This window comes from Phoca vitulina, unplaced genomic scaffold (assembly GCF_004348235.1).
Source record: "Phoca vitulina isolate PV1807 unplaced genomic scaffold, GSC_HSeal_1.0 scaffold5, whole genome shotgun sequence".
NCBI lineage: Eukaryota > Metazoa > Chordata > Mammalia > Carnivora > Phocidae > Phoca > Phoca vitulina.
The window spans coordinates 51948563-51969749 of NW_022589708.1; the positions used below are offsets into that span (position 1 = coordinate 51948563).

Sequence of the window (21187 nt, forward strand, 5' to 3'; positions counted from 1 at the left end):
CAAACAAAAAACAAAATGCCACAAAACAAACAAACCAACACAAAAAAAGAAACTAGCTTAAGAATAAACTGTGGAATTTGAGAAACAAGGCAGAGGATCATAGGGGAAGAGAGGAAAAAATGAAACAAGATGAAACCAGAGAGGGAGACAAACCCTAAGAGACACTTAATCTCAGGAAACAAACTGAGGGTTGCTGTAAGGGAGTGGGGTGCGAGGGATGGGGTGGCTGGGTGATGGACACTGGGGAGGGTATGTGTTGTAATGAGCACTGGGTATTATATAAGACTGATGATTCACAGACCTGTACCCCTGAAACAAATAATATATGTTAATTAAACAAAAGAATAAAGTAAGCAGCATTAAAAAAGAAATCAACAGAGTTGAGGACAAAGAATTTAGAGTAAGAAAGATGTCATTTAAATATTTTATAGACATGTATGTCTCTTAGGGAAGACGGAGAGAAAAACATAATGATAACTTCAGAGGGTAGAGATAATTTCTCTGAATGTTTGATTTATTTAAAAATGATCATAACCTTTTTCCCCCTCATTTTATTTATTTATTTATTTATTATTTTTTAAATTAACATATAATGTATTATTTGTTTCAGAGGTACAGGTCTGTGATTCATCAGTCTTACACAATTCACAGCGTTCACTACAGCACACAACCTTCCCAGTGTCCACCACCCAGCCCCACCATCCCTCCCACCCCCCTCCACTCCAGTGACCCTCAGTTTGTTTCCTGAGATTAAGAGTCTCTTATGATTTGTCTCCCTCTCTGGTTTCGTAAAAATGACCATAACCTTTAAGCAGATTCCATAAATTAGTTTTGTGTTCCAAATCAGGAAGGAATAATGGCCAGTAAGTTTTGTATATATAGCAGCCAAATAAAGTTTTACCTTGTGTTTTACTTCATGATCATGCAAAAAAAAAAAAAAAGGGAAAACTTAACTGGGAATGAAGAGGTCTCTCAAATGATCTTTGTTCTGCCAAAAGTCTATGTTGATCCACTTTTTGACTTACTTTGCATTGTGAAATATCACTGGGGGCTACACCCCCCCCAAATCTGCATCTATCATAACTCTGTGAAGAGTTACACATATAGGACATCGTAGTCAGCGATGTTTCTAAGTTGCTTACCTAACATCTCAGGGCCCTTTTAAACCAATTTCAGTAATTTTCAGTACCCAAAGAGTAACTCTGAATTGTAATTTGCATATCAATCTGCCTTCATTTGTCTTTAGAATTGGAATTAAAATTATGTATATGTATAGTATTTGCCCCATTAGTCTTCTAACCTTAAGCAATTGACATAACTTCTCTGTGTCTCAAATTCCTCATCTACAAAATGCAATAATAATATTATATGTGTGTGTGTATATATATATATACAGATATATATATATATATATATAACATTATATATGATAGGTTTGTTATGAGGATTATCTAAATTCATGTAAGAGAGTGCCTGGAAATATGCTGGGCACATAGTTATCTGTAAGTTGTTTACATTACCATCATCACTATTGTTATTAATTAATATGTTTAGAGATAGAATATTCATATTCCACTGTAAATCTATGAAATGATAATTCTCTCATCTTAAGAAACGTGTTGAGAGTGGCATATAAATTTAAGATAAAATATTGTATAAGTCACTTAAAATTATGTTCCAAAAAACAAGATTTTTTTTCCTTTAAAACAAATGCTTCCCCCCAGCATGTTAGAGATCATAAATTACTCTGAAACACACTTTTAAATTTAGAAGAACCAATGTGCTAATAGTACCTTTATTCCTAAATAAAAGAAACTTCAAAAAATAAAAGCTCATTTTAAGGAAAAACAAGAAAACTTTGCTTTGAAATTTATTATCTATCTCTACCATAATAGATCATTGATACGCTTCTGGTTGGATCTTTAGACCTAATTGTATGTGTGCACTCATTTTCCCCTCCAACAATGACATCTGAAACTCTGTAGCTCAGATTATTATTATTATTTTTTTTAAATGTTCTATTTATTTATTTGTCAGAGAGAGAGCACAAGCAGAGAGAGCTGCAGGCAGAGGCAGAGGGAGAAGCAGGCTCCCCGCTGGGCAGGGAGCCCGATGCGGGGCTCGATCCCAGGACCCTGGGATCATGACCTGAGCCGAAGGCAGACGCTCAACCGACTGAGCCACCCAGGCGCCCCTCAGATTATTTTTTTAAGAGCTCAGATTTTAACCCAAATCCTTCTATCTCTGCCTAAATTTCTCCCAGTGTGCCTCCTTATTTGGCTATGTCTGCCATCTCTTTGGTCTATCCTATCTCATATATTAGAAACTGAAAAAGGAACAATAAAAAAACAAACGAACAAAAAACCTCAGGAAGTACTAGTGGGAAAAGGCCAATATAATGTGGGGGTCTAGGTGGCCAATTCTGATCTCAGTACTAAGAATTGGGAATATATTATAGATCAGGAATAAGAGCTGTGTTACACATGACAGGCATGGTAAAATAACCATCCAATAAGACTCAGCCTAAAAGTATCCGGTTTAGCAAAAGTTTAGTAAAGAAGATCAGTCATATTCACTTTATAATAGGACACTGGGCCTTTTAAAAACGCACACAGACCGGGCGCCTGGGTGGCTCAGTCGTTAAGCGTCTGCCTTCCGCTCAGGTCATGATCTCAGGGTCCTGGGATCGAGCCCCGCATCAGGCTCCCTGCTCGGCAAGAAGCCTGCTTCTCCCTCTCCCACTCCCCCTGCTTGTGTTCCTGCTCTCGCCATCTCTCTGTCAAATAAATAAATAAAATCTTGAAAAAAAAAAAAAAACGCACACAGACCTATGAAATAGGTACCATGCTGCACTCTTTAGGAGAACAAAAGGGGAAGTGCCAGCATCTCTTCTGGGAATTCACCAAAGAGCAGGAATGGGACATCACCAAACAGCCAAAATATATTCTGACTGCAGCTGAGGAAGAGAGTGCTACAGAAGATAGTACCAACAGTGCTCCAGCTTCATCTGCGTCCACGTGAAAACTGCCTTCTACAAGGTCTGCCTTACAGCCCTTCTTAGTTATATACACTGGGTGGCCAATTATTTTTCCATCCCCATCTTGAGCGTGAATGTGAACACCTTATTCTGGAGTCAGTGTAATTTTGCTCCCATCCAATAAATACTACGGTTGGATTAGAGAACAAGATTAAGAGGCTGTAGCAAGGATTTTTCATTTAGGGCAAAATGATATTATCAATAATTAAAACATTTTGTCTTTCTTTTTTAGGAACAGAAGCCCAATGAAGACCTTCTTCACTGACACAATATATGCAGAGGTGGGCAGGAGCCAGCCTGGAAGAACTGGTTTAGCAAAAGGTCTAGAAAAGTCAAAGCAAATTATAAGACCACATGGGGACAACTTTAAAACTTCAGAGGTCTATGTGATTACTATTAACAGTGTGCTACTCTAGGGAGAAAAAAGAAAACATTAGTATCACTCTTTTCTTATTTGTTTTTGTTTTTGCAAGGCAAGAAAATTAAGATTACATTAAAATGCAAAGGATATTAGAATAGGAAGCAATCTTACCAATAAAGTTAACCTTATTAACTTTATGAAAATGACCCTATATTCTGGCCTCACTAGGACAGTCTTATTTTACATCTCTTTTTACAGTTATTATTAAATGCACCCCCTTCCATTGTTAAACATGTACTAATTAGATGCTGTCTAATATAATTATGCTATCTAAAATGCCCTCATTTTACCAACAGGCTAAGATGTGTTTCTCCATCACTGACCAGACACACAGGTTGAATATGTGACTAACTGCTGAATTCCCAGGCCATTACTTTGTCACTTACCGTGCAATCCTATCCAAAGTACAGGACTGATTGTTCAACAGAAATAGACATATGGAACCTGTGGATTTCACTTAGAGGGCAAGAAAATGACATCACTACTCTTGAGCTGCCCTAGTCATTGCAATTTACCGGCGTGGAAAAAATGCTGTGAATGTGCGAACTGTAGTCTACTATTATCTCCAACCCAAGGGAAAATTCACTCCTCTATGAGTCTATTTTTAGCTGTATGCAGTGGGTGGACAACTAGTTGTTTCCATCCCCATCTTAGGCATGAGTGTGACCATCTTGTTTCTCAGCTCAATGTTTCCACTCACAAGTACTAGAATTGGAATTAACTTGCCATGGCAAGAATTTTTCAGTTTAGAACTGAAGACTGGAATGAATAAGTTAAACCATTTTATCTATCTTCCTTAGAAACTTAAAATGCCAACCATTTTCTTTTGATTGATCTTACCAACTGATATGTATTTTAATTTTTATTTCAAGTTGTTCAAGCATCCAAAAAAAGTTATTTTTAAATCGTTAAGTCTGGTTTCCATGAAGTCAAGACTCTATAGAAATTTGTTAATGATAATAAAATTAAATAAAAATAATAATAATAAAAATAAATAAAAACCATCTTATTTCCAATTGTAAATAAAGATATAGTTCATAAAAAAAGAAGTAAAAAACATGAGCACTTATAGAAGTTTGTATATTAAAGATAATTTCTTGAACTCTCTAATATAGAAGGTATGCTATTAAATTAGGAAACTAGTTTCAAAATGCCTACAAACACTGCTAACCAATCAGTAAAACAGTATTCTAGAGAAAATTGTAGGTATCAACAACTGACACCAAATGACTGTTTTCAAAAAAATTTACTCATTCATTAATAATATAAACCAATTCACTGATGATTTCAAACATAACTCTGTCTTGTGCTTTTACCACAAAAGGGAAATATTTGTTTCCTTGAAGAATCCTCCAAGAATCCTGGAAGAAACTGTTAAAGCTTTAACAATTTATTTTTATTTGTATATATTCTGATGAGTTTTTATAATAACTTCAAAGAATAAATAAATATGGATGATATATCCACTTAGGATATATATGTGTATATATGTATGTGTGTGTGTGCCTAGCTGGACTAATCATTAATTTATACTTAACAACTTTTTTTCCAAGGAAGGTAGAGTGCCTCCTATATGACACTAAATTTAAATAATTTAAAAGTAATTACTGTCCCTTGAGAATTATGGTAATGACTATTTTTTATAGAAAAGATAGCATTAGATGCATTATCAGTTGACTGACACACATCTAAAACTGTTTTCTAGTGAATTTGCACTGACTTAATTACAAACTATATCAGCTATCTTTCTGGTAAACAACATATTTGCAAGATTCTTTACTAAGGTTAAGTACGTAGCCTATAATTACAAAATAAAAAGCAGGCAATTGGCCTACGTGAAACAAACCCACTTGTTTTCACTACCTCTCTCATCTGTTGAGCTGAAAGAACTAACCAACATTCTAAGTTAATATGATTATAAATTTAGAAAATGATCATAACAGAAAAACATATGGAGACATAAATAAGATCACCTTAATGAAATACATATTATCCCTTTATGTAGTTTTCATGTTTGTATCATGATTTTGCACGAGATTAGGAAATAATGAGAGTCATAATAATTCAACAAAAGGACAGAGACTGTTAAAGAAACAAATATTTCCCTTTATTTGATTACATTACATCTACTCATGGGACATTCAAAATAATTAAAATTCTCAATTTATAGGCCTATAAAAAATGCATTTTGACTGAAATACAGCCAGCAAACAGCCACACACATGTGAAAAGCTTACTCATGGAATTTCCACCCCACGTCAGTTTAGCAGCATGTAATAGTAGTTCAGAATTATCACCATGTAAGAATCAGAACGGTAACCCCCAAGCGTATTTGATCAATAATGAGTTTGCCTTACTCCTTTGCCAGCTGTACACTGGTTGGTTTTGTTCCGATAGGTATCCCGTACTTGTGCAAAGTGTTAATCAAAATCTCCCTCATGTCGTTGTTGTAGGAATCGAAGTCAAACACATTCCTAACCACACTGGAGAGACCTTCAGTGGGGAATTTCTGTATTAAAAAAAAAAATTCCCTTATGACACATGTGATTATTTATAAAACTGATAGAACAATAATGATCGAATCAACTGTAGCAGATATTTACAAGCCTTGGCAGGTAACAAGATAGGAGGAATATATACATTTTCCTTTTAATGTTTGCTCTGATAACTTAATATTTTCCTTTTCAAATAAATATTAGAATTTGAGGGGGAATAGTTCCTTCTCTCAAATGCTAAATCAGTGATCAGATCCTGTTCAGTGACTTCCACTGCCTTTAAAATGAGTAGTAGATTGACTAAATTAAAAAAATACTATTTATATAGAGCAGTGTTGAATATCTATACAGAAGTAGAGAAGTCACAGGTCTATGAATAAATGAAAGGAAAGATAAAGGAGCAAGAAAAGAAGAGAAGAAGAACATAGAAAGTACAGTGAACAGACAAACGGAATAGAAGAGGGAAAGAAAAATACTACTAACAGTGAGATTTACACTGGCTGGGTACTCTGGGTCCTCTATTGGCTCTGTCTTGATTTTCTTTAGGCTCTGGGATCTGAGCTGAGCTTCTCATGGTTTAATATACAGAATGAAGTTTTTCCTTAGAAAAGCTTCCTTAGATTTTCCTTAGAGAGTTGGGGATAGGTCAGAGGTCAAGAGTCATTAGGTTGTGACTTTTTGCTCAGAGACCATTATTTATTATAAAAGTAGAACTGACCTGGGTTTTTTATTTTATCAAGGTGGACTATACATTGTATTTGGCTACAAAGAACTGCATTTTCCTGTCCATTTATTCTATCTTATAGAACTTTCTTGCAGCCTTTACAGGCATATCATAAATACTGTTAGTTCCTACTGAGTTTTCTATCTCCACATCTTTTGTTTTCAAAATGGAAATATTTTGGGGTGCCTGGGTGGCTCAGTCGTTAAGCGTCTGCCTTCAGCTCAGGTCATGACCCCAGCATCCTGGGATTGAGCCCCACATCATGCTCCCTGCTCAGCGGGAAGCCTTCTTCTCCCTCTCCCACTCCCCCTGCTTGTGTTCCTGCTCTCGCTGTGTCTCTGTCAAAAAAAAAAAAATAAGGAAATATTTTTCACTCAGATACCACATGCTTGTGGTGTAAAGTCAAATAGTGGTAAAGTTTCCCTGCTGTCTCACTCTCTAGTCTTCCCTCACCCCCCAAAAAACCCCCACTGAATTTCCTAGCTCCTTGGTAATGGCCATGGCATAGAACTTTGCCTAAGTCAATTCAAATACTAAATGTAAACTGCTCGTCAGTCTTCCAGATTTAAAATTTAGATTACAAACACTTCATATTATATCATCTGAATCAGTATTATATCTTAGAAATTGAAAGACTTGGTATACATTAAGCAGTCTAAAAAAAACCAAGATTGATGGTTTCTTTCAAACCTTTATGCACAGGCATATGCCATACCTGTAAATGTTTCACTATGTTGACAACTTCTCTGGTAGAATAAGGATAGTTAATAATCCCCTGGTCAGCTAAACTCCTCAGCTCTCCAAAGGCAGCCACAAGCTTCTGAAGGATGGGTTCAGGCACATTTGGTCCATATTGCCTGAGCATTAAGAGCTCTGAATGGGGTTTGGGATTATCAACTGCATGGCAGCTAAAAATATCACCTATAGGAGAAAAGAGATTCACATTCAGCATGCAAGTAATCCATTATAATGCCATAGGAAATACAGAATGACCATTTAAAGAGTCATTGGTTGTTCACCAAAGCACTTCTATTTTTAGATGTGTGAAACTGCACAAAAAGCCTGCCCAACAATAGGATCGTATACAGAAGAAAGCAAATGACTGAAGCAAAAGAAAAGGAAACTGAGTGATGTGTGGTTTATTCTTCGCAGATTTATTTCTGTTAAAAAATTATGAAATAGGGGCACCTGGGTGGCTCAGTCATTAAGCGTCTGCCTTCAGCTCAGGTCATGATCCCAGGGTCCTGGGATCGAGCCCTGCATCGGGCTCCCTGCTCCGCGGGAAGCCTGCTTCTCCCTCTCCCACTCCCCCTGCTTGTGTTCCCTCTCTCACTGTGTCTCTCTCTGTCAAATAAATAAATAAAATGTTTTTAAAAAAATTATGAAATATTTGAATACAATCCCACTGGGAGATACTCAAATAAAAAAGCCAAAAAAGAGAAGTCCGCCCGTGTCTCTGCCAATTCCACTCCCTCCCCCATTGGCACCCAGGATTAACAGTTCAGTGTATTTATTCAACTATTATGGCTATTTGTTTCACTAAATATATCTTGAGGATTGTTTTTGGTTTTTTTAATTCAGCATAGGTAAACTTACCCCATTTTTCTTAACTGCTAGATAGTATTCTATTGTCTGGATATAATAGAATTTCTTTATCTAGTCCCATTTGGATGGACATTTGGGTTGTTTCCATTGTTTGGCTACTGTAAACAATGCTATATTGCCTATCTTTGTACTTAAATCATTGCACGGGTAATTCTCTTGAATAAATTCGCTGATATGGAATTGCTAGATCAAGAATCCTACTAGGAGACTGAGCCTGCTCCATATTGAGTATGAGAATTAATGGTATCCAGAATTACCTCCTTGCTATAGAGAAGTCCTTCTAAAAGGCTCCTGATAATGAAGCTTGTCTCAGGGCCTCTCTGATCCATGAGAATCAGTCTCCTCAGAGCTGGTCTCAAACCCTCATAGTTACGGGGATGTGACAAAAACCAAACACTACAAACCATTCCTTATTTTGTTTTATTCTGAGAGGCCCTAAACAACAAAGTATAGTATAATTGTTTGAGAAAATAGGCTCTGGAATCAGAGAGACTTCGACATGAAGTCAAGCTCTAATACTCGTACCTAAGTGACTCCAGAAAAAAAGGATCCCTCTGAATATCTGATATTCTCCTTCTCGAAAGTGGGGATAACAAATACTCTCACGAGGTGGTTGTGATGATGACACAGTACACAGTAGCATGCAGTGATAGCCACTTCAGCATTGCTACTAAGACAATATTATTATTATTATTGCTATTATTTTTGTTATTCTCTTCATTATCGTTTTTACCTAAAGTACCGAAGAAATCATTGCCTAAGAAAGGAAATCCAGGTCTGTTGGCCAAGACAATCATTCTAAAATCAGGATGAATCACAATAACGTTTTCTCTTCCATTAACATTAGCAGAATCTGAAAAACAGAATTTCTATTTAGTCTTTATTGATATTTAATAATTCTTAAGAATATCAAGTTATAGCCTTTAAAATAATATAAGCAGTCATGCTGTTCAATCATGAAAAACTCTAAAAATCTGGTTGTCACAATTTGGTTACAGGAAAAAAAACTTTGAGAAAGTTTGCTTAAGAACAGAATACTCAGGCGCCTGGGTGGCTCAGTTGGTTAAGCGACTGCCTTCAGCTCAGGTCATGATCCTGGAGTCCCAGGATCGAGTCCCGCGTCGGGCTCCTTGCTCAGCGGGGAGTCTGCTTCTCTCTCTGACCCTCTCCCCTCTCATGCTCTCTCTCATTCTCTCTCTCTCAAATAAATAAATAAAATCTTAAAAAAAAAAAAAGAACAGAATACTAATAAAGCATATACTGAATTTTACAGGGACTTGTATTTTTATGTATTTTTATGTAAATTCAATGTACATCTAAAAAGCAAACTTGTCCAAATACTGTCTTGCAGTATTGAAACTTGGCTTGAGATGTTATTATTCCTTTAAAAAAAAAAGATAAAGAGTCCATAATGAAGGATAATCCAAAGGATACTCAAAGGATAATCCAAACATCCTTTAGATTTCATGAGATCAGTAGCTGCATCACTTTCCTGCTGTTATGCAGCTAAGGAGTGATTCCTGTTTTAGATTTCCTACTCTGAAGCTTAAGATAGAATAAAGGCCTTTGAGCACCTAGTCAGCTCATTAGTGTAATGCCGATTTATTTCCAATTAAAGAATTCTACCTTGGTTCTTAAAATAAGTAACTGCAAGTTGACGGAAGCTTCCTTTGTGCAAATGTTTAAGGTAGTAAAGAAACTGAATATTACATTCTACTGGCTGATGTACATTTCAGATAGAACTGCTAGTCTAGACAATAATACAGTTGGCAAAAACTTTGTGTGTTTTTTGTTGTTGTTGCTGTTTTTCTTTTTTCTTTCTTTTTTTTTTTTTTAAGAAGGAACACTTGTCATCTGGGTTTATTTAAATTCCAGCCTTAGGCTGTCCATCTTTTAAAAAAGATAGCTGTGAAGCACCTGAAATTTTATTTGAGATGAGTCTGTAAGAACCTACACTTATCCTTTTTAATATAATCTTTCAAATATGCCATATATTCATGTGCTAAATACAGTAAATAGTCTTAATGTATGATCCCTGTTAATTTTAGTCGTGGTAAATAAAAGGGTATGCCTCATAGGCAAAATTTAATTAGTTAATTAAAATAACAATAAAAAATGAAAACTTAAAAAGGAAAGAAAATGGAAAACACAGCCCTAGAAGTGATACTTTAAGAAACCATGTTTAGAAGAGCCTCAGGGGCTCTTCTGTTCAAAATGTTGTGTACAATTAAATTGGAGTTTAAAAATTAGAATGACTCCTTTTCTTTTAGATTACTCCTCAAAAATGTATTAGAAAATGTAGACAGTCACCAAGAGATAATCACTCTTTAACTACAATTTTGTTTCAGCAATTCTTTCTTGTTTTCCATTCACTGTCCTCAAAATGTATCTAAAAAGGGCAGGCAGAATTCTAATCCTGAGAGTCTGAATGATTTTTCTAGTATTTGGACTGTCTAACTCAAATTCTCATTTTTCCCATAAATTCACTGTGAAGTCGACATGTTGGAATATTTTATTATTTATATTATTTATATTTATATTATTTATATTTTATGCTAGTTTCCTAGGCTTGGAAATGGCCATCTTCCAATGATAATGTCTAAGAAGAACCTCTCTGGTGATGCACCTGTACATTTTTAATGGGGTTTTCTTTACATATTCTCTTTGAATATTGAAGATTTTAGTTATTAGTCTCAATTTGTTTGGTTACCCTGCTATTGGCTATATATATTTTCAATAGCTAGTTACAGATGTTCAAGTCTTTTCATCACACAAAAAAATTAAATTAGAAACTAGAAAATATTCTCATGTTACATCAGACAATTTGTCTTTAGGTAAAACAGACTGATGAGACTCATCAATCTACAGTTTTCCTAACAACAAGAAAAAAAATTTTAAATAAATAAATAAAAAGAAGAAGAGAGTCCAAAACAAGGATAGGGGTGTGTGTGTGTGTGTGTGTGTGTGTGTGTGTGTGTGTGTGTGTAAATATATATATAAAATCCCTGGCAATTTTTTCTAATTATTGAGTAATAATAAATTAATTTTAATATTATAAGTCATAGAAACACACTAGAGCTTTTAAAAAATCCAGTTAACAACAAAAGAAAATAAATTGCATAAAATAATGGAGAAATGAGTATAATGAGGATTATAGTTGGTATTCTCAGAGTAGAAAAATATAAAGCTGATTTGTCTTAAAACTACTATGGAAATTTTCAAAGGTGCTCTCTGGCGATAAAAATGTGAAACAGACAAAGACAGATTCAGATGTATTGACTTTTATAAATGACTGTCAATACAGACAACTTCAGTTATAGTGAACTTATGCTTGTTACTTGCAGATAAGTAGTCAGCTAAGTGTGGGATTTGATACCAAAGATGTGAAATTTGCATATAATGAAAGCTTTTTTATACTCACTTGCAACAATGCGTCTTCCATCTGCTAGAATCATTTCTCCATTTTCTACTAGAGTTTTTAAAATACAGGTGACATTTGTTGGGGCTTTGTCTGCCTCATCTACCACCAGAACATGACCCAACTTTACTGCTTTAACCTTTAAAGACAGAATATTTATCATAAACAAACAAAATGAATGCAAATGTTTTAAAATTTTTATCACTCATTGCTTTGGGTTTATAATAGTAGCTAGTTTTATTTAAGTTATGGATATACTATCACAAAAAAAGTGTGTAGCAGAGCTGGAAACAAAATTTACAAATCTCCACCAAAAGCTTCACATTGTTACTAAACTGTTAACTCTGCAGTAATCACTTTATTTCCCTTTAGCATCATAATTTTTTTTTTTTTTTTTTGCCGACTCCCCACTGAGCAGGGAGCCCAATGAGGGACTCAATCCCGGGACTCCAGGATCATGACCTGAGCTGAAGGCAGTCGCTTACCCAACTGAGCCACCCAGGCGCCCTAGCATCATAATTATTCCTATGTTGGTGATGTCCGCATTTCACACCCCAGAGTAGGGGAGATTTAAAACAAGTATAACAAATACAGAAATTAAAGTGCCATGGGAGTTAAGAAGATTGAGACATCACAATCAAAAGTGGGTATTAGACCACTGCATTTGTTATGGCTCTAAAAGAATGTAGGATTTTAATAGATCAGAATGGATGGTGAGGTGTATTCAAGATAAAGGGAATCAATGGTCAAACTCAAGAAATCCTGGGGCATACTGAGGAAGGAGTGAGTATGAGTAGTCTACCTTCGCTGAAGCAGAGATTAAATGTAAGAAAAGAGAGAACACGGTCTGAAAGGGTAGATCAGGTCTCTGCTACTAAAAACTTGATTGCCAGACTGAGAAATATGTACTTTATCTCATTAAATAATAAATTCATAAAGATTTATGAGTTCAGGCATGATCGGAATGAAGCTTGGAGCTACACTTTAGGACGTTCTATCTGGCAGCAATATGCAAATGGACTAAAAGGGAATTACTCTAATAATTTGGTAAAAAAGTGGGTTGGGGGACCTGATTTTAGAGGAGACATGGAAAAGTGGAAATAAAAGGCATTAAACTGATCTGAAGAGTTTTTTGGAGGTATAATCTATAGTCTTGGCAACTGGTTAGATGGGAAGTAGGGAAAGGAAAAATAGGAAAGAGCCCTAGGTCTTAGGTGTCTGAGTAAATGGTGACATTATGAAGAGAAAGGTAAAACCTAGACTCTTAAAAACATTTTAAGAGGGTAGATAGGGGGAATGTTCAATGAATTTAAATGTAAACCCAAAGCTTAATTTTTAAATAGTAAGAAATTTCTCGTAACATAAAATAAACCATATAATAAAATTTTCTCATTATATAGTTTTGGCAAATAATTTTAAAGAAATACAGATTGAGAAATAGATGATTCCTTCTACCACAAATATTTTATTCATATTCTAAAAAAAAGGCTAGTTAAGGGTTTTTCTTTTTAATTTTAGGGTAAAAATAAAAGGAGGGAGAAAATGTATAGCTTTCTAACAATAATCCAACTTCAGCCTTCACATCTATGTTCAGGGGAAGTGAGGTCCAACCTGGGAGAATTCAGGAAGGGGATTCTAAAGACTTCAATCACTTCGAAAATCTCCGGACCACAGAGGTTCTCATGTTGGCCTGTTTGTGCCATTGATACAAAGGAACTATCCACACAGAGGGACATGCCAGCATTTCTTTGGGTCTTATGTGAGAAGGTGAAGAAGGGGTCTTTCCAGCTACCCAAAACCCGGGACTAATATTTTATTCATTAAAATCATTTAAAAAAATTCCAGAAGCATTATCTAATTTTAAACTGTACATATTTTTAAAACAGCAAATTTTTTAAAAAAAATTCTGGAATGATAAAGAAATCATTAGAGGATTTCTATCATTCCCTAAATCACTCCAAAGAGAGAACAGAATAAGAAAACATTTTCTCAATTATTTGTATTTAAATGTGCACTCCCCAAATGACATATGAATGTTTTCCAGTTAAGACTGAAATCAATCAGAATCTATGGGAGATTTACAAATCCCCCCTCAAAGGCTGAAATACAACTATCATTCAGAAAAATACAGTCGAGAATATTCATATAGTTGGATTACTAACCAAAGGTGAGTCTTCATACACAATTAGTCCATCTTGAACAGAAGGCTGAAGAGTAAGGGTTTGTACTGTGGTGTCCCTAAAGTGAAACCAAAACATTTTATAGTAAGTAAGAAAATACAATGACATGAATAAAAATATAGCACGGGAGGACTTCTTTTTAAGTTTTTGTTCACCATCCCGCTTTTCTCCAAAATGAATAATAACAAATGAAATTCCATCCAGTGACAGTATTTTGTAGGTGCAAATATAAATTACAAGGGTTTGGGAATTCATCCAGGTTTACAGATTATTCATGTTCTTTACTTCTCTTTATCCTTCTAGGAATTTCCCTTGTGACCACTTCACTCCTCAAAATGACCTTCTGAGGATGAAGAGGAGAGATTAAAAATATATATTTGCATTGAAGAAATAATATTTATATTATTTGGAAAGAATTTTGATGGCGAGTTTGGTGATGACTGATGTGCTCATGTGGCCAATTAAGGCAATTCTGTGAATTACACATTGTGGCCCAAACTGCCATCAGTGTGTGCAAAAGCCACCTCCCTTCCAGAACCATAGATTTTTTGAACATTTCTGTTAGGATTAAGGCAATCCTTTTCGTTTTCTTAAATCTCTTTGTTAGTATGTGCCAGACCTTCCTTTAGATCAGGATATATGAATTATTAATAGTGAGCTATGACTTCCTTACATGATGAGATATGAAGTTCATATCACCTAAGAATATTTTTGCCAAAAATGTGTACAGAAGCTGCAGGTGATAAGTAGGTCTAGACATGTTCAAGGGGACCAATTTTATATTTTCATCTTCTACATACACTCCATCTTTAAAATAAAAAATCCTATGGCCATCCTGATGATGTCACACAGTGAATTAAATTACTTTAAAAATGTGAGTAGCATCTTTCTTTCTAAGAATTCGAAGTTGTCTTTTCAAACTACCCTATCACTTATTCAAGTAATAAGTAGAGTTATAGTTGTGTTCTTTTGAGTAGCTACAATGTGTGAAACTTGGAATGTGAACCTCAGACCTTAGTGCTATAATATGCTTCTGAAACTTCTCCCTAAATGCTAACATTTATCACAACCTATTAAAGTTGTAAAATGTATATCTCTTAAAAAAACCCAACAAATACCATATGACAATCACAAATAAAGCAAACTTGAGACATCATTCAAGTGAGTTTTTGCTTTAGCAAAACAAATTTAATCAAAATCAGTCAACTGCCTTGAGAGACAGTGGTGAGGTAGTGGAAAGAAGATTTTATAGTCCGACCAATCAGGACTGAAATTCTAGTTCTTGTCACTTATTAGCCATCTGATCTTGGGTAAGTAATAAAACCCCCCAGGAGGCTTGGAACACCAGGAAAGTAGCTGGCACAGTGTATGGTGGAGAGAAAGAGTGTAAGTACACGTCAGCTTTGGCTATTTGATGATCTCATTCTTGCTTTTGTTGTGACTAGAAGTTCTTGCCTGTCTAATTTCCACTTGATCTTCAGGTTTTTAGTGTAGCTGGTGCTTCCTAGCAATCCCCTCCTTGAAAGATCAGGTTAGGTGACCCTATTGTATATTCCCTTTGGGCCCTGGATCTCTGCTATTCCACCCCTAACACACTGTATTGTAATTACTTTTTATATCTTTTAATATCTTTCTACACAAGACTATAAGATTTAAGACTGTGGACCACATCTATCTGTCCCTCCTCCTGTTCCCAGCATCTAATGGATGTCTGGCTCAGAGGATGTATTTAGTAAATATTCATTGAATAAATGAATGCATGAACAAAATGACAAAAATCCTAAAAGTTAAAAATCAACACTGTAGCTTATAGCATAACATACAGTATGTGGATTTCCAAATTTATTAGATCATGGACCAACCCCCCCTCCTTTGGTAACAGAGAATCTGGAATATAGAACCTGCTTTAGTAAATGTTGCGTTAGATTAAGGCTGACTCTTCTAGATGTAAGGAATCTTTTTTTATTAATTTATAAGTGCATTATTAGAAAGTACAGTCATGTCGAGAAGTACACTTGGGGTTGACTAGTCAAGGGACTACCGAAGACATGGTTTATGTCCATCATGGACTCCAACTGAGTTGAATTTAGACTTACTGTTATGAGTAACTCCTCCATCAGAGTCCTCATTTACCAGGGCTTGAGCAGGTATATTGCAATACAATTATCGACATTTACAATTTCTAGACTACCCAACTTCTTTGCACCTAGCTTGAAAGGTGATTTGACTAAATGGCAATTTTTAGTCAAAATTTGACTAAATGGCAACTGACTTCTTCAGTGAATTCCCTGGAGGTCTGGCCTATTGCTCTTCTTGACCTCTATTCCAAGCTCCCACTCTCAGGATTCTGGCCCTTATGGGTCTGATGTCTGTCCTGTGATCTACTGCTTCCTATAGCCCAAGCACTATACTTTACAAAGAATTTCATATAATGCTTTCATATTGGCTAAAATTCAAATTAACGTGTGTTTGAAATAAAGCCTTGAAGATGTTAAGAAAAGTGAAAACATATTGTGACACTTCATTGGTACCTGTCACCTTTTAGTAGGAATAGAATGTTTCTTTTGCAATGTAATGATATCTAGTCATATACCCATTTTCCATATTCCTGGGTCTTATAAGTGTCCTGTAGGACATACTTTATGCTATCTTTTACCAAAAAGTTAATTTTTAGAGTTTTAAACAAATAAGAACAGTTTAACCAATTTCACTTCAATTCGCTATTAATATTCTAGCAATACAGAAGCGGGGGGTGGGTGAGGAAGAGAAAGAGATGTGTTCACACAGATTTTTATAGCAATATAGTGAATTTCTCACCTCATTTGTCACATATTTAATGGGCAACATGACACCTTCCAGCACCAAAATGGAAAAAGGAACTCATATATCATTGTCAGTGGGAAGGAAATTCAAGCTGAATTCGAATTTTAAAAAGGCAAATATAATTGTTCTATAACACTTGAATTCAGATAGGATACAACATGCCAAATTAGATTTATCAAAAGACTTTTGTGCTAGAAATAAACACCATAGTTTGATGGAATATGCACAAATCAGATGATTTCCAAAAAGGACTGCAAATGAGAATGAATACAAAGGGAAAGCATGCCTTTCCGTGGAATAGTCTGTGAGAAAGAGGAATTTATAGGAAAAAAGTGGTTTTGTTCTGTTCTTTTTATTGATCCTCCATCCTATACATCAAAGGAAAAGCAAAGGTTAGTAAAATACGTAAAATAACATGCAACTAGAAAAATTGTTTGGCTTATATGACAGTAAGTTTCACTGGTTATGTAAGAGGGGAAAATAACCTATTATCTTCTGCATAGTACTTAATACAACAAGAAAAAAGCTTGTTTTTCAAGGTAACTTACAATATTATAAACTTCAACTTAGTTAAGTGATGAGGTAATCATTATTGTCACAAGTAGCATATGAACTTACTCTTTTTTTTTTTTTCAAGATTTTATTTATTTATTTGACAGAGAGAGACACAGCGAGGGAGGGACACAAGCAGGGAGAGTGGGAGAGGGAGAAGCAGGTTTCCCGCCTAGGAGGGAGCCTGATGCGGGGCTCGATCCCAGGACCCTGGGACCATGACTTGAGCTGAAGGCAGATGCTTAACGAATGAGCCACCCAGGTGCCCCTGAACTTACTCTTAAAGCCAATATAATGATTCCTTTTCAGAAAAATTGATTAAAATCATTGCTCTGTATTGAGGAGCATCTTGGATCAAAAGATATTAGTTCTCCACACAAATAGGCAATAACCCTAAAAGAATTATTTGCTACAATTTTAATTCTATTATGATTTGTTCCTCTCAAGAACAGCTTTGAAATATAAGCTCATAAAAGTTTAAATAGAGTCAATAATTTCAACAATATTGGGGAGAAGGAAATTTAAAACACACCCAAATCACATTTCCTTAGCCTAAGTTTAATAAAAATATGGCTTTCCAGTATATAACTGTTATCCATAATGTTTGAATTAATTAGAATTTTCAGCTAATTGCTGACATAAATGTTCTCACCTCTCACTATCTTGCAGACTAAAGCTGTCTATCAATTAACACCTGTGTAGATAAAGGGGTTACTCAAAGAAATACGGTGCTAAACTCTATTCTTCTTTTAACTCTTTTTTTAAGTTTTTTCTTTTTAAATTAGAGTTATTAATGTTTTGATAGTAATTTAAAATCATTCCAGATGCAATAAAAGTAATTAGGCTGTATAAAGACCAGGTTTTTGACAAAATAAGGAAAAAGAAAATTGTCCTCTGGAAAGCAAGCCCAATCTGTTCTTGAAATGTTGCTTGTAAAGGTATATTAAACTAGTATCTGCTAATTTACTGAGGAGCAAATGATCTCAAAATAGTGATGTTTATTTTGAAAATGATATTTTAGTACGTTATGTTTAAATTGGTTATGGTTAGCTTTCTTTCAGGAAAACAATAGTAGTTAAACGTAAGAGTGAAGGAAGAAAGAAGACACCTAAGAGTTTCAAATAGCTAACAAAAATCATCTCTAACTTCACAGTTCATTAAATAAAATTGGCTATAGGAACAGACTACTTGTTAATATAAGCCAAACATGAGAAAGGAAAGAGAGAATATGGCACATAGGAGGCACTTAACAAATATTTGCCAAATATTTTTAAAAGAGGGATGATCATGAAAATAGAAATAAAGAGTAATTTTTGCCAATAAGAGATAAGCATAACATCACTGATTGAAAAGTAAATGATGCTGAAAGATATTTTCAAGTGAAAAAGAGGTCATGGCATCATCAAGAATATCATTTCCACAGGCTTATTTTATTTTATTTTTTAAAGATTTTATTTATTTATTTGATAGAGAGAGACAGCGAGAGAGGGAACACAAGCAGGGGGAGTGGGAGAGGGAGAAGCAGGCTTCCTGCAGAGCAGAGATGGGGCTCGATCCCAGGACCCTGGGATCATGACCTGAGCCGAAGGCAGACGCTTAATGACTGAGCCACCCAGGCGCCCCTCCACAGGCTTATGTTAAATAATCAGTGAAGGGGCGCCTGGGTGGCTCAGTTGGTTAAGCGGCTGCCTTCGGCTCAGGTCATGATCCCAGAGTCCTGAGATCGAGACCCATGTCAGGCTCTCTGCTCAGCGGGAAGCCTGCTTCTCCCTCTCCCACTATTCCTACTTGTGTTCCCTCTCTCGCTGTCTCTCTCTAATAAATAAATAAAATATTTTTTAAAAATCAAAAAAATAAAGTAAGGGACACTAATAATAATTTTCACCAATAAAACAGAGAGTGGTACTTAGACATAGCTAATGGCAACAAATTTAAGATTTAAACAATGTTTACAAATATTCTGGGCTCTCTTAATAGTACTGAACACCATTTTCCTAACCTTGTTTATAAAAGGCAAAAATATTTCGCCACGTTGAGAGAGAAACTTCCCAAGGCCCTCAAACAGAAACAGCCACTAATATAGCAGTCCTGCCATACAATACAAAAAAAGGAAGACACAGATAACTGTGATTACTGCAGTGTTTGTTAAAAGCCAGCCCTGGGGGGCCCCTGGGTGGCTTTGTCAGCTAAGCGTCTGCCTTCGGCTCAGGTCATGATCCCAGGGTCCTGGGATTGGAGCCCTGCTTTGGGCTCCTTGCTCCAAGGGGAGCCTGCTTCTCCCTCTCCCTCTGCCTGCCGCTCCCCCTGTTTCTGCTCCCTCTCTTTCTCCTCTCAAATACATAAATAAAAAAAATCTTAGAAAAACACACACCAAAAAACCTATCACTGGCCTAAATCTGAGTCCTCCAACATTGGTCAATCACTTAATCTCTCAAAGCCCAGGATTACTCATTTCTAAAGAGGGAATTAAAATAGACTATATGAGGAACACAGTAGAGTAAAAAGCAAGGAAGCTCAAAGTGGAGAGAGAAATAGTATTATTATATGTGCTTTGAAGGAAAAGTCCTTTTAATAAGATAAGCAAAATATTATTTCTGCCAAAGGGACTGAAAAGACTCCAGCTCTTAAAATAGCTGTTTGGGAGGACAAACAGTTTATTTAGCAGTCAATCACTCATCACTAATGTGTCCAGATGCAAAAAATCCTAACAAACCATAAAAGAAAGGAAGACATTAGGGGGATAATATTTATGGAAGGAAGTCTACTGTGATGCAACACTTCGCCCTTCAGGGGTAGGTTCTCACTGGGAACAGCAGGTAGAAAACAGCGACAGCAAAGCAGTCATCCAATGGAAGCTAAACATTTCAAAATATGCTTCATTTTCAAAATCTACTTCCCTCCTCCCATCTCCTAGCACTATATTAACACTTCTTTAAAAAGAAATTCCTCCGATACGCAAAGCCATGCTGATAATCAAATCTTTTAACAAAATCTGGAAGTTTTGAGCTGTCCAGCCTTTAAAAATAAATCTACTAAAATGATATACTTAAAGATTGGATCTTTTGTCTTTACTCTGAAAATTGGCTTTCTGGCTTGGTAAATTTTAGGAACTCAACATGATGTAATTTCTTTGTGGGAACTACGTTTCCCCTTTTCCAGCCAAAAAAGAAAAACAGCTATGCAGGTCTCTTATTTCCCTTTTCCCCTGACATTAAACAATGCCTTTTCTGATCAGTTTTTTAAAAGGAATAGAACAAAATGCAGATTCAGATGCAAAACTGAGTGAGTGGGCAAAGATACACACACAGATGAAAGTAGATTGTAAGGCTGGGGAACACAGTGTCCACTCGATAAATCTTTATCAGAAAATATAGTAACAAGTAATTTATATTTCTTAAAAGCCTCAGTAATTGGGTAATAACATAAAAGTGTAATAGAGTCCAAAATTAGTAAGTGAATACCTTTCCATATCAGGAAACCTAATCTTTCACTCAATAAGTATGTATTGAACATTTACTAATGGGCATCATTTCAGATGTTGGACAAGTATCTGTGAACAAAACAGGTAGAAATTCCTTCCCCTGATGAACTTAAACTCATAATATATTTAAGTGAACTTAACTCACCATACTAATAATGTACCATCTTTGGTATAGTATGAACTAGACCTTGCAAGAGATTAAATATCGAAAGATATTTTACCAGAGGCAATTCAGAATAAAATTGAAATACCTATTTTTGATCTCTAAGACAAATGAGAAATAGCCTGCTGCTATTGAAGTTCTTCAGAAGACTTAAGTCCACCAGCCCTCCGTGACACTGGCTTGGCACATGTCTTCTGGTTAATAACCCGAAATACATTTTCTGTGTAATACTTGTTGCCTAAAACTGACTATGTAAGTTGCATTTTGTATATATCATATTATCCAGTA

General features: G+C 35.5%; 1 protein-coding gene across 6 annotated transcripts in view; it reads right to left on the minus strand.

Annotated features, from left to right (window-relative positions):
• The window catches only part of VWA8 (von Willebrand factor A domain containing 8), a 348163-nt gene that overhangs the window by 132438 nt on the left and 194538 nt on the right, over window positions 1-21187 (minus strand). For all 6 annotated transcript variants that reach the window (XM_032402933.1, XM_032402932.1, XM_032402934.1 and 3 more), the window contains 5 exons: window positions 13863-13938; window positions 11704-11839; window positions 9016-9135; window positions 7393-7598; window positions 5816-5967 (listed from right to left, as the gene is read on the minus strand). In XM_032402933.1, coding sequence (XP_032258824.1) covers window positions 5816-5967; window positions 7393-7598; window positions 9016-9135; window positions 11704-11839; window positions 13863-13938 — 690 coding nt within the window. The remainder of the gene's footprint in view (window positions 1-5815; window positions 5968-7392; window positions 7599-9015; window positions 9136-11703; window positions 11840-13862; window positions 13939-21187) is intronic.